Source organism: Girardinichthys multiradiatus, chromosome 8, assembly GCF_021462225.1.
Source record: "Girardinichthys multiradiatus isolate DD_20200921_A chromosome 8, DD_fGirMul_XY1, whole genome shotgun sequence".
Taxonomy (NCBI): Eukaryota; Metazoa; Chordata; class Actinopteri; order Cyprinodontiformes; family Goodeidae; genus Girardinichthys; species Girardinichthys multiradiatus.
In genome coordinates this window covers 23,080,367-23,094,167 of record NC_061801.1, presented here as the reverse complement: position 1 = coordinate 23,094,167, position 13,801 = coordinate 23,080,367, and the positions used below count along the sequence as shown (strand labels likewise).

Sequence of the window (13,801 nt, the reverse complement as noted above, 5' to 3'; positions counted from 1 at the left end):
ACAGAGGACCATTTCTATTAGCCACACTTCAAAATGGGAAAGCCAGGAGAACATGGCATTCAAATGAGGGAGATGTGTGTTGATCTTCATAACAAAATGGCTCCTATAACATAGCAACGTACTTTTACAGTTTTCCACAACTGGAACAAGGATCGATGAGCACAACGGATCGAACGCAAGACAGGTAAAAGCAACTCCAAACGTCACTGTCAGAGAACTGCTGAAGAGTGGCAACTTGGGGTCAACACATCTACATAACTATCTATCTATTTCAAAGATCTTTCCCAGAGGTGCCCATAAAAGTGGAAAGAGCTAAAGTGAATAAATTGTTTTACATAATGTCACAATTCTATCAGATCCTTTATGATTTTATTGAGGGGGGATAATATATTCTTTTCAGTTGTTTTTTTTTAGCAAAACCAGTAAAAATATCATAAGCAGATTAACGATATTGACTAGTAATGTATTTTTTTTCCCTAACAGATGTACACTGTCAAGCTGGATAATGAACTATGGATTTTCACTGCTGCATTCACAAAATATAAAGATTTTTTAAAAGGGAACTAAAGGAAAAAGAACTGATAATTCTTTGTGGCTGATATGATGACATCACCAAAGCTACATGAATAGAACTCATCAACTGGCTTTTACAAACATAATGGACATAAAACAAGTAAACACTTTTGAAGAAAAGAAAATTGATTTAGAACATCAATAAAGAGAAAAAACAAAGAGGAAAATCCGAATAGATCTACTCAAGAGCGCTCCAAAATCTGGGAAAATTACTAAAATTCAGGAATGATTGGAGTGATTTTATGAATTCCTCTGCAGAGAAAATCATTATAATTATTCAATTATTTTTTATTGTGAACCTTTTTTAACATCAAAGATGTAACAGTTGCTTTTGAAACAATGAACAGAGGTGGGTGAATCCACCTCTGTTCTTCTGACTGAGAGGGCGTCATTATTTCTCCATTCCTCGTGTACCTGCAACTATTTCTCAGCGTGGTTTCCAATTAGAGATGCAGATGGTAAAGAAGAAAAAAGCAACTATTTCAAATAGTGTATGGACAGCAATAGAGCTGGGAGACAGGCATGTGGAAAGAGAATGGGTCCACCTGCTTCATCGCTCTCGCTGCAGGACTGTCCCTCGGTCTCGGGTGGCCTATACCCATAAGCGCATGTATAAAATAAATGAGAATGATCTCATGGGAGGCTCCAGCAACATCATATTAGATGAACAAATTGACTCCCCTCTCCAGGACAAGGGGTTCTTTTTTCAGCTCTATTCACCTTTTTTTTCCAATTTCACAGTCATTTTGCTGCGCGTAACCTGAACGTAACTGATGAACAACAAGCTAAAAAAAGGAAACCTTGAATCCCGATGAAACTGTGATTTATCAAAGTAGTTTGTCTTGGGAGATTAATTGGGCATGAAAAATAAGAACTGTTTGAGTATTTCTTTCACATTCAGCTAAAAAAAACATTGTGTTATGACATAAAAATTAATTTCCCTTCTTAGCACTGAGCACACAGACGATATTTTAAGACAGCAGTTGCCTAACTGATTATATTCAGCCTGAATATCTCTGGTTAAATATAGACCCTTTTTTAGACTAGCAGTTTTACTCCTTATTACAGGCTTTTTAATTTAAACTGTAAATATGTAAAATAAATAGCATTTTCTCTGTAGTTTGTCATGGCTTAGAGTAGTCCATTTTTATCCTAATGTTTAGTGCCACAGGCAATTTCGGGATCATTTCTTCATGTCTAGTACAGATTAATGCTTTTTTTAGGTTTGCCTATAAGCCAATCTAAAGCAAATTTTAAAGCAATACTATATGATTTCACAATCCCTAATAACCTGCAAACATTCAAGATAAGCACCACTTAATACTAACTTTACTATATATTGCATTCAGCTTGTGAATTATGTTTAATTTAGCTGTAATCTGACAATTAGCCTACTGAACGACTAGCATACTGCTATTTCTTTTTTCCAAACAAAAGACGTCGTATTTATTCATAATATATGTATCAATGCATGAATGCTATAAACTTCTTCACCAAATCTGGGAATTTACATCTCGAAACAGCCCCGCACTGCAGTTTCTCAATTGGCCACTTGAGACAGTAATTTTTAAAATGTTCATTTTAGATCAAAATCAACAACAAACTTTACCACCAGGGGTGCTAACCATTTCGGCTATTTTATACTCGTCTTTTATTGGATGGCTCCATGCAAAATTGAGCCACTGGACATTTCGTATCAAATATGCAACAATTGCATACATGGTATTTGAAAAGAAAATGTGGTGATATCACTACAGTAAATATCTACTAGCAGGAGGTTGTCCAGAATTGCTTTTGGTTGGATCAGGGGTCCATATCCGGTCAGTCAATCAGTCATTTTCTACCGCTTCTTCCATAGTGGGTCGCAGGGGAGCTGGTGCCTATCTCCAGCAGTCTATGGGCGGGACGCGGGGTACACCAGGACAGGTCGCCAGTCCATTGCAGGGGTCTATATCCATATTTATAATAATAATGTCAGCTGGGTAAAACATTTTTTTTTTTAACAATGCATTATTAAATGTAACATTCTGGAGATTAATTTGTGAGGTTCGATCATTTTTGTGACTAATTGTCTCAATAATTTATGAAAATACTTTATTACAAATTTTTTACTAATTTATGGAAATGGTTTGTCTGTAATAACAGGTGGACTCTATATACATACAGTTAATGTTGAATGTGGCTGTTAAAACAGGTAACAATATTTGAATTGGACTAGGTAATTTCTTTGTATGGTCCCCTATGAAGAACAATGTTGTGAACTGGCTCTGTAAACATTACCCTAATTGACCTAGGTTTCATTTAAAAAATCTAATTAAATGGACATGGGGTGTAATATAAAGTTATAAAAAATAATATACAGTTAAACTGATTTATATCTGAGATTTGAGAATTTTTTTATGACTATATATTTCTACAATTCATGAAAATGCTAAATCACGGAGAAGCAAAACAGATATGCAGCGGTGTAATTAGGGTATGACATAGCTGGCTCAGGGGTACAACATAATAAAAGGGAGGAAATGACAATGCATGGCCACTGAATGGGGGTACAAATACACAGTTGTTGTTTCGACCTACCTCTAAAAGGTACAGTTTCTAAGTCAAGCTAATATCACACTGAGTATACTTGAAGCCTTGCGTTGTTTAATGTTAATTGTACTAGACACAAGTTGGAGAAATGGTAGAGATAGAGAAAAATGTCCTATAATGCTCTATGGCCTAAATGCTTTTAAATTTGTTTATATGTGCAATTTTAATTGTTTAAAAAAAGAAAGTGATATTATTGCCTAATTAGAACTTTTTCTTACAATTTGTAGTTAGAGATCGCATGGTTCAGCGTGACTAATAAATGCTGAAATGCTATAACTGTGAGCCTGAAAAAAAAACTGACCAAGATAATTACAAACTGATTAAATATACTCCATATCTAATTCTCTATTAAGATACACATAAATAACTGATTTCCAGTATTTACAGGTTATATGTACTTTCCAATAAGTAATTTATTATTCGAGCTGGAAGCAAAACAGGACTTTATCAACCTATTCATATTTTCCAGTGTAAGAAAAGAGCTTTGCTTTGGTTTCAGCTACCCAATATTGCATCAGCACAAACATCACAAAATTTCTACTGTTTCCCAGGTTTACATTAACTCCCCATTATTTATCAGCTCAGCTAACACTCCATCCGAGCACAGCCTCTTATTCATGCTTAAGCATCCCTGCACCCTCCACTACCATTAATAATGAGCTAATGCAAACAGGATATATTAAAAAGGCACCACTCCTGATTACCTGCTTCTTCTTACAAGCCATGGCCACTCACCTGCCATAAATCACCACGTTGCAGCTATTTCCTCCAGCCTCATCTTTGAGCACTTTATTTCCTCACCAGAGAGTAGCATCATCGTTATACAAGCAAGGATCTCTTTTGGGATATAGTTGGGCTAATGAGCACATCCGAGTTGATCACATTAGACCTCTACATGAGGACACTTAATTACCAGCGTTGCACTCTACACACCTCTGTTGAGAGGAGAGAAGTCCCTCAATCAAGGTCCCTGCATTTTACCTCTGTTTGCACAAACCCACATTGTCGGAATGCAAGGTGTATTCACAGCCCAAATATAGGCGACATACGTGTGTGTGTGTGTGTGTGTGTGTGTGTGTGTGTGTGTGTGTGTGTGTGTGTGTGTGTGTGTGTGTGTGTGTGTGTGTGTGTGTGCAAAATGCAGTGCATGCCACGTTTGTAGTACATATGTCTGTGTGGGCACCAGGATTTTCCCCTCTCCTAGCTACTTGTATTTGTGAATGTGTCTGTGTGTGTATAAAACGATGGCTGTTTGAAGTTTGTCTCCTGAGTCTGCGTGGTTTACAATGTGCTCAGTATAAACACACACACACACACACACTGAGGCTTCCTGTGTTGTGTAGCCTTTAACTGTCTCCTCCTTGCATTTCATGATCAGCCTAGAATTCAGTGTTAAAAGGAACCCTGGCCTGTCCACAGAAAGATATTTGTTTTCTCTGTCTCTCTCTCTTTCTGTCCCTTTCTCTCCCTCAATTCCGTCTCCCTCTTTAATTTTCTCTTGTGCTCTGTCTCGTTCTTTCACTCTCAGTTCCTTGCTCAAATAGGCTGAGGCTTGCAGTCAGGAAATGCACATCAGTCATAATACTTTCCTAAAATGAAAACAGATTCTGCTGCAGTCCTTCAGCCTCTTACTGAAAAACCCTCCTCCACCATTTTCCCTCCTTCACTGCCACTTCATCTCACCAGCTCGGGCTCTTTTCTCCCACTTACAAGGGTCTAGTTTGCTTTCTGTCACAGATGGTTGATCACCAGCACACAAAACAGTTGTTCTGTGGGTTGTGTGATTGCGGGCAATCCCGAGTATCTTACACCAGCCTTGACAGTAATCTGCTGTTGCCCCCATAAAGTCCCCACACTATGGGCACTTATGCTTTCTAGTAAGCTGTTTGTTTTTTTTTAACTGCTGTGGGTTGCAAATCAGTGTGAGGGACAAGGTTGATGCATTGATGCATACAGGAATGCTGTTTAACAGCTTGTCAGAGAAGAGCATTCAAGAGTTTGCTGCAAGATCTTTATCTAAGAGTGCAGCCTTCATGACCTACAGAAAAAGGTTAGGACGTTTCCCACCTTCTGAATTTATGAAACCTTAACTAGCAAAGCTAACATCTCATTTAGCATATTTTATGACCCAGTGGGACATCTAATACTTGCAACATGTTAACTGAGGATTAATGTCATCTGAATATATATAGTCTCCAGTTAGGTCAATAAATCTTTAGATTGTCCACATAAAGAATGACATGAGTTACTGAACAATGCTTCTTGCTAAAATGTGCAGCTACATAATATTATTAAGCCATGGAATTGAGTCATGGACTCTGTGTATATGAAGCTATAGGTGAGCTCTATTGGCAAAAGTACCAAATGTCCCTCAGGTAAAAACAAATCAGACATCAGAGTCTAAAATATTTTGTAATCATGTTCCAGCTTGTCATTTACGTTTTTTTAACTGACATAGCTTGTGTGTGATACCTATATTTTCTGATCAAGTGGGTCATCTATAACAAACATGTTCACTGAGAAATGATATTCCTTGAGTTATTATTATTTTAAGTATAAAATGAAACACCACATAAATAATCTAATGCTACATATCATTTCAAACAGTTTAATGCTCATACAAAATTTTGATAAATGAATATTTATTGTTTGCATGCTGACAGCAAGTAGTTTTATTTTGTTACAACAAACTACTTAATTGTATTTCCTTCAACAATGTGTGGGCACAAAAGTGCCATGTTTAAAGATCTCTCTGGTATAAACTAAACTTTAGTTCTAGATTAGAGTCTGAAGCATTGAGGATTCATTCTTAACTCAAAAGGTTCACATTTGCTTAGCATATTTTCAGTTCAGTTGTGGGCCAATGTAATGCAAGTAATACGCCTACTGAGGATTAAAACTTTTGGATTATTTCATAATTATAAACAAAACAAATAATGGTATGCTACAGGTCATTTCAAAGAATATGACCCTAATATAAAGACTGCGTGCTGCTGACAAAAACATTCCAGGGCATTATGATTGTAATAGTTTTGCTGGTTATTACAAACTACTTTATTGGGCTTCCTACAACAATGTGAAAGTAGGAAAAAAATGTTGCTCCAGTTTTCAACAGTAAAGTGAGGTTGTAACACCAAAACAAGAGCAAGGTAATGAGTCAGTATAAAATATCATTTGATCATCTGCATAAATAATGATATTAAGTACTAAATTTCTGCTTGTTGCTAAAATGAGAGAGTCCATAATGTTATTAAGCATTAAGCTTATATGAAGCCACAGCAAAGCTCTATGGTTTAAAGTACTATGTCTAAAAATCCATCCGGCAAAAACAAAAGTTAACTAAGAGATCACAGTCGGAAATACTGATTATGCTTTCCAAACCAATTATTAAATGGTTTGGAAATACAGGTCAGAACCAAACCAAAAAACTCATTTTACATCATTATTCTAAACTTCTTGTTTCAGGTCAGAAGTTGAGTTAATATTTGCTTATAACCAAATGTAATAAAAACTGTTTTATTCATGCCAGTGTGCCACAAGTGCATACATTTAATGTATGTCTTGAAACCTTTAAATGAAACAACTTTCACTGTAATGTTATTGTTTTAAAGGGAAAAAGCTTCCTCCTTTAGAAACACTGATGCAACCTACTCCGCTGACTCTCATTGTCTCAACATCAAGATGTATGTTCAACTACTGCGCACGTCTATGTTTAACCATCAAACCAGTACACACGGTGTGTGCTTTACTGTTTTGTCCTGTCTTGGACTCCCCTGTAGGAACCACGCCAGTTAGTAACCGCTGAGGCACTTGCCAGTCATAAATATTCTCAACAAGCCAGCTGATGGATGGTCTCTTTCACCCTCAGTTTGAAAGGGATGTTCATGATGGCCAATAAAGCTGCAGTGAGTGAATTAAAGCTTTTTTTCCACAAGGGGAATAGCCTCAGATGAGGTGGTGACACAGACACAATCACCGTTTTCTGTTGTGTCAAGCTGGGGAAATGTAAGATGTATAATACTACAAGCATATCAAAATCAGTGCAGAAGAATTTATACTAGATGCATCTGAATAGTTAATGATACTAGATGGAATTTCTTACTTCTTGAAGTCAAATATGTAGATTATAAACAAAAAGTTCTGAGAAAGCCTCACAATTCAAAGAAAGTCTGTTTCTATTTAAGAACATTCCTTGAGATGTGTTTAAATAGCTCCGATGTCATATTTAGTGCAGCGTAACAGGGGTCGCAACCTGCACCATCACCTGAAAAGCCCTCAGGACCCCTATGTTGTTGTGGTTCTCGGGAGCCTGAGATCAGTCTCATGCGTGCCTTTCCACTTGGCTGCTTACAGTGGTAAGACAGTTAACTCACTGATCGCAGGAGGAAAACTGAGAAAAGCATGCTGCTTTGTCTCCTGCAACCTCAAAACCAGTGAGTTCTGCAAAAAAAAAAAAACATGACACTGCACCTATGGAGTCCAACGGTTTTTTTTCTTTTTCAGAATAACTGAAAGTGTGGCTTCCGTTGTATGCCTGTTATTGTCAAGATTTTGAACTTGTTTTTTTTTTTGCATTCTCTACAACTCTTTTCATGTCCTGCTAAAGGCAGGATATTTTACACTTTCTAACCTATTTTCATAAGCACATGAAAGAATCTTGAGGTAATAAACAGAGGCTTCCTTCTTTTCAAGTTAGTTGCTTGGCATTGCAACAGAGTTCAAGGAAGATTTCCAGTAATATAATTAAGTAAAAGGAGAGGATGATGATAACAAGAAAATGTGGTGCTGGTTCAGTTAATATCTGCTTGGAACACAATGGTTCTACAAATGCATGCAAAAAAAAAAAAATGCTAATCTAATTTGTTAGATTTTATAAATTTCCATTTTTCTTTATAAATTAAACAAAAATTCTTAATCTAACAGGTTTAGTGATTAAGTGTGTTGGTTTGCATGTGTGTTAATGATTGCCCAATAACAACTAAACCAATTGGTTCACCTTTGTACACCAGGCACACACATAAGCGTGCCTCCCACGGTCTTATGACCTGTCTATCATAGCTGGCCGAGCATGATTTATTGATACCGTACCAGAGAGAAGATGTTGGAGTGGCAGTCCTCAAGGCTTGCCCCGTTAGCCACCCAATTCGCCGTTGCAGTCATAATCGTCCGCCTTTGGGGTCGCCAGCGCAGGGCATGTCGAAATCCTTACATCGGTATCCAAACACCGATCAGGGCTGGCAAATCGGTTCCCCTGTATGAGTCTCGCAGCGGCGGATAATAGAGTCGGGATGGTCGGTATGAGAGAATGGGCGTATTCAAAACGAAGTGCACAATGCATCCATAAAGCCCGTGCGTATAAATCCAAGCGTGTGCTGTAAGAGCGAGCGAGCGAGAGGGAGATAAAGGAGGGAGATCACAACATTGTTACAATCCAGGTCAGGCGATTCCAAATGCGATCCCTGGCATACAATAGATCCATTTCAATCCACGCACAGAGGAGAATCAGCTTGTCTCCAAATCAAGTCTTTCCGCAAGTAGTTTCATCATTAAATCATCCCGATCCATGAGAAAACCACTCCTTTTCTCCTCCTTTCAACCCAAATATGTAGAAATTCTACGCGTCAAAACTTTAAATAGAAACACTGCAAGAAACAAAAGATCAACTCAATGAAAAAAGGCGATTGCAGTGCAGGATATCTGATTCCGTGTGCTCCACAAGCTGATGCACCACTTGTGATAGTTTTCGAGAATTGCATGCGCTATTTATAGCCCTTCTTTCTCTTGCCACAACCGTTCCTCTCACAATGTAAGACAGTCTAGCTCGCACAAACAGGGCGCTGCGAGCAGAAATGTTTAATCCCTCTGTTGCTCCTGAACCAAGCGATCCGAGGATCCCGATTGCTTTATAAAAAGAAAGAACGAAAGAAAAGAAAAGGGAAAGAAAGAGATCCACCCCCTCCTTGTTCGGCGTTGCTCCTGGTGGACAAAGTCAAGCGGGTTCCCAGCAATAACACGCAAAATCATAAGTCAAACCATTCAGGCAAGAAGAAAGAAAAAACTATTCTGACACTCCACCAACCAGGAAAACGAGAAGCAGGCGGCTGCTGTAAACGGAGGTTTGAAAAAAATCCTTCCTTCCTTTCAGTTTTATATCATTACGAAACGTGCTCTCAAAGCCACAAAAGCCCCAGTCTTGCAGGGAAAAAAAGTCAGATGGTTTTTTTTTTTTGTGTAAATGTGTACACATCAATTCAAAAGTGACCCTCCTCGTCTGGCGCCGACTCTGAAATAAAGACCATGTTGCATGGCTGCAGATCGCGGCTTCACAAAGCGCGCATCATCCGCGAATTTGTCGAGAAACGGTGCGAATGTTGATTTAAATCCTCAAACATGTGCATGATTTTCTCAACCGCAGCGGCTCCTTCCTCATTGTTTATCTGTCAGAGCGCGTTATTATACTGCTCGATGGGCGTGCGCGCAGTCTGAATGTGTCACCCTGTCTCTCCGTCGTTACGTGTGTGTGAGTGGGTATGGGTGTGTGTGGGTGGGTTTCACGCGAGGCGCTGAAGCTTTTTTTTTTTTTTTCCGTGCACCATGGTCCAGCCTACAAGGCATTGTAATAATGTAATGGCGGTCGGAAGCGTGCTACAGAGACTCCTTCCTATTTGGCCAAGTTTGCACTCACGTGACCAAAGTCTGGGATTACAATCCTGTTAGGTATCTGTTTGATGGGAGTCTGGATGGGACGACGGAGAAGCCCTTTTAACTGCCCCCTTTTGTTGATTCTAATAATGCATATTTACTAAGGATTTTTCAGTTTCCTCATCACTACATGGTCTCATTCTGTGATGCATTTGTTACATAATGCAACTGTTCTCACAACAAGACGGTGTGACAGAATAGAGGTCACCATGATTTATTTTGCTCACACTGTGTTCCATAAGAGATACAGAATCTGTATAGGTTAGTCTCACAAGAAACAAAACCCAAACTGGACCAAAAACTCCAGATAACCACCCTGATAAAAAAACTTATTTTATTTAACAATACGATTAGGGTTATAGGGTTTATTTGTTCATCATGGTACCTGTTAGCAGGCGAGAAATATTTTACAAGTAAGCATGTTGTCCTCAAATTTGATGTGTTAGAAGCAGGAAGAAAGGGCAACAGAAAGGAAGAGCTAAATTGTAATTGGTATATGACTTCATCAGAGCACCTCATAAACTGCAGATCTTGTGGGAGGTTGCTAGTCTGCAAGGGTTGGTATCTAATCAAAAGGGGTACAAGGGAGGAGCATTGGTTAACCGGCAATAGGGTCATGAGTGGCCAACGATATTCAAAGAAGTCAATCCTGGTTCTGATAGAAATGTGTAAGATTATACAATGCATTGTTGCAATATGGGAATCCAAAGCTTCAGACCAGTCAGGGTGCCCATACTGAGCTCTCCCCTGCACAAAAAGCTCCAAAAATGGGCCCGTGAGCATCAGAACTGGATCATTAAGGAATAGGAGACAGTCTGATCAATCCCTTTTTCTGTGTCTGTCGGCCCGGGAACATGTTCGTTCATGGAACCAGTTTGCAATATGGGATGTAGGCAACCTGGCAGATGAAGTGTGATGTTTTGACATTGATTTACAGGGAAACTTTGATTCCTGCATTCCAATCAGATGTTATTTTGACACGTATTACCAACCAAAGAGTTGTTGCAGACTATACGTACACCTTTTCATTGGAAAGGTATTCCCTAATGACTTCGGTCTCTTTCTGCAGGATTATTCAATTTAATTCAAAAATACTTTATTAATCCCAAAGGGAAATTAAATGTTAGAGTTATTATTAAATTAAATGTACCCTGCTACAAAGTACAAATAACCACAAGTTTGAACTGGTGACTTAGCGGCAACATTTTATATAGCTCAATCCAGTTGAGCATCTGTAGGAAAGAAAAAAGGGAGAGCTGTGATCGAAATTACAATCAGCTATCAAAAGAAATCATTTATGACAATTTCATCACAGTTAAGCTCTGAAACTGAATTAAAATCACTTCTAACCCAGAGGAAGTAATAAGCTACAGACCTTTAATAATTAAAGCCTGTGAGATGTGATTCGTAAACTGTTAGTGACCCATTCAAACTAAAAACCAGGGAATATTTAAGAATCCTGGGCAGTTGTGATCACTTTCTTTACGCCACACCTAAAGACGATGGTGTTGCCCAGCATGATGAAGCATGATCCAGAGAGACTCTTATCTTGTTGACAGTCTCTGAACTTCAGCGGGCTGCTTCTGGAGATGGAGTATCTCTCTCTCTCTCTCTCTGTCCTCCAGCAGATTATCTGTAACAAGAACCTGAGGCTGGTGAAGAAACTGCTTTGTGGTGTGGATGAGCGGTTTCAGTGTAGTCACAGAATCTTGCAATCCTGACCTTTGCTGGTTAAAGCATAAAAACACTGATGAAGAGCCAGTCTAATTGCAACAGAAACAAGTTTATATTTGTTCCTGTCATTCAGGCAGAAGCCACAGCTCATTAAGATCTGCAAGCACTCTCTTTTAACTGCAGACTGCACAATTAAACTTGTGTAGGTATTTGTATTACAAATGCAAATTACTGTGTGATTGTATTTTTGTTTTTTTTTAACATTAAGTCATTTTCCCTTTTTTGAACACTGACTGATTCAATCTTTTCTGAAAAAACATTAATTATTTTCATATGTGTTTCTAAACACTCAGCATTTCCATTCATTTTCCTCAATTTCACTGATTCCATATTTTTTCCTCAAAACTGAGTGATTTATTTTCCACATTGAGTAATTCCATAATTGTTTCTTCAGTATTGTCTAATTTAATTACCCCAAATTTTTTTCTCTGCGCTGAGTGATCCCACAATTTTTGACCCATCCATCCATTTTGCATACCTGCTTCTTCTGTACAGGGTCGCGGGGGAGCTGGTGTCTCTCTCCAGCGGTGTACAGGCAAGGGGCGGTGTACACCCTGGGCAGGTCGCCAGTCCATTGCAACAATCTTTCCCTCAACGTTTAGTAGTTCTATAATTTTTGTTCTCGATACAAAGTGGTTACAGATTTTATTTTCTCTTTTTTATTAAACAAAAACAATGTGGAAATAAATATAACACTGTGATGTAATATGTTTTAAAATGATCAGCTATAATAATATAGTTTTTTTGGTCTTTTTTTATTGCTATAAACTGACTGAACATCATTCAGGAGAATTCTCTGGTTTCCCCCTGGTTTTATGGCAATGAGATTAGGACTGTGACCAAAAGAATGAGATTGCAGAAACATAACAAGATTTGCCTTTTTGTTTCATCTTAAATAGTTTGTATTTACATGATGGCTTTATTCTTGTTAGCTATTATGTGAATGTACTATTGTATCTCCGCAAAGCAAACTGCGGAAGCAGCAAAATTGTAAAATGCTCCATTTCAGAGAAAAACAAGTGTTTTACAAAGAGATTTTAGTTGTTGTCTTTAAAGAGCTGAATCTTTTGCATACTCAGAAATCCAGAAATTATTTATTTCACGCAGATCATTTAAGGACTTACAATGACCTTTTTTAACTTTTTATTTAATGTTAATGTTAGATAAAAACATGACATAAGATTATATCAATGCAGTATTATTACTTATCATAAACATTGGCAAAACCCTAAAACTAGTAGTGTCAGTGTAAGATACATGGAGCCTCTTTACATATGCAGCAACATCTTACCTGTAAGGTATTCATACTGACATATATTATTCTGTTAGTAAGGATTTTGTCACTTTATGAAACCTTTCATAAAAAAAGTAGCTTATACCAGGTATAAGCTGGCACATGATCTGGGACTTCTTATTCCTTCAAAAAGCAGAGGACGTGGAGGAGTGCTGGTAGGGGCGGGCGAGCAGTGAAAGATATGAATCAGATGGATGAGCAGGGGCTTAGTCTGGCGGTTATTGATCCCTCTGCTCCAGGAATGATCCAGATCTCATTTGGACACTTTTGTCTCCTTTTGTTCGATACATCCTCAGCGGCTTTGAAAAGACTCGTGCTCAGTTTGACACACTTGGTATGGAGCTGATGGGATGAGATGCTTATCGGTTTGAATAAATCTATTTCAATATGCTGTGTGTTTCCACTCATCAGGCCCCCGCTGACTTCATCTGTGTAAGGAAAGGAGATGCTTCTCTTTTATGAATAAAGACAACACAGTTGTCCTGACACTTTGTTTAGGCAATTTGATGAGATTAGGTATATTCATATCTATACAAAGATGTAGATATTGATATAGATATAGATGGAAAAATAGCCCTCCAAACAGCTAATACGGAAGATGTGTTTTTGTTGACTAAGCTGTGGCTTAAGACGGAGCACAGATAAAAACAAAAAAAACAGTACAGCTGTCTGCTGAAAACAGTATTACTGCATTTCATATTCATGAAAGAAATACAATGAGTTGCAAATTTCTAATATTTTGCCAAATTACAGCTCCTGACTGTATTTTATTGGCCTTTTATGTTATGGACCAGGGATTCCCAAACATTTCAGCCTGTGACCCACAAAATAACAGTGCCAGCGACTGCGACCTTCTAAAAATACATTTCACTCTATACAGAATTAAATAATTAAATGTATTTTAAA

At 38.1% G+C, this 13,801-nt stretch overlaps 1 protein-coding gene across 2 annotated transcripts in view; it reads right to left on the bottom strand.

Moving 5' to 3' along the window:
* The window catches only part of LOC124872455 (mediator of RNA polymerase II transcription subunit 13-like), a 128,688-nt gene extending 119,036 nt beyond the window's left edge, over nt 1-9,652 (bottom strand). For both annotated transcript variants that reach the window (XM_047372477.1, XM_047372478.1), the window contains exon 1: nt 8,254-9,652. In XM_047372477.1, coding sequence (XP_047228433.1) covers nt 8,254-8,325 — 72 coding nt within the window. In that variant the 5' untranslated portion in view covers nt 8,326-9,652. The remainder of the gene's footprint in view (nt 1-8,253) is intronic.
* Nucleotides 9,653-13,801: the final 4,149 nt, after the last annotated feature.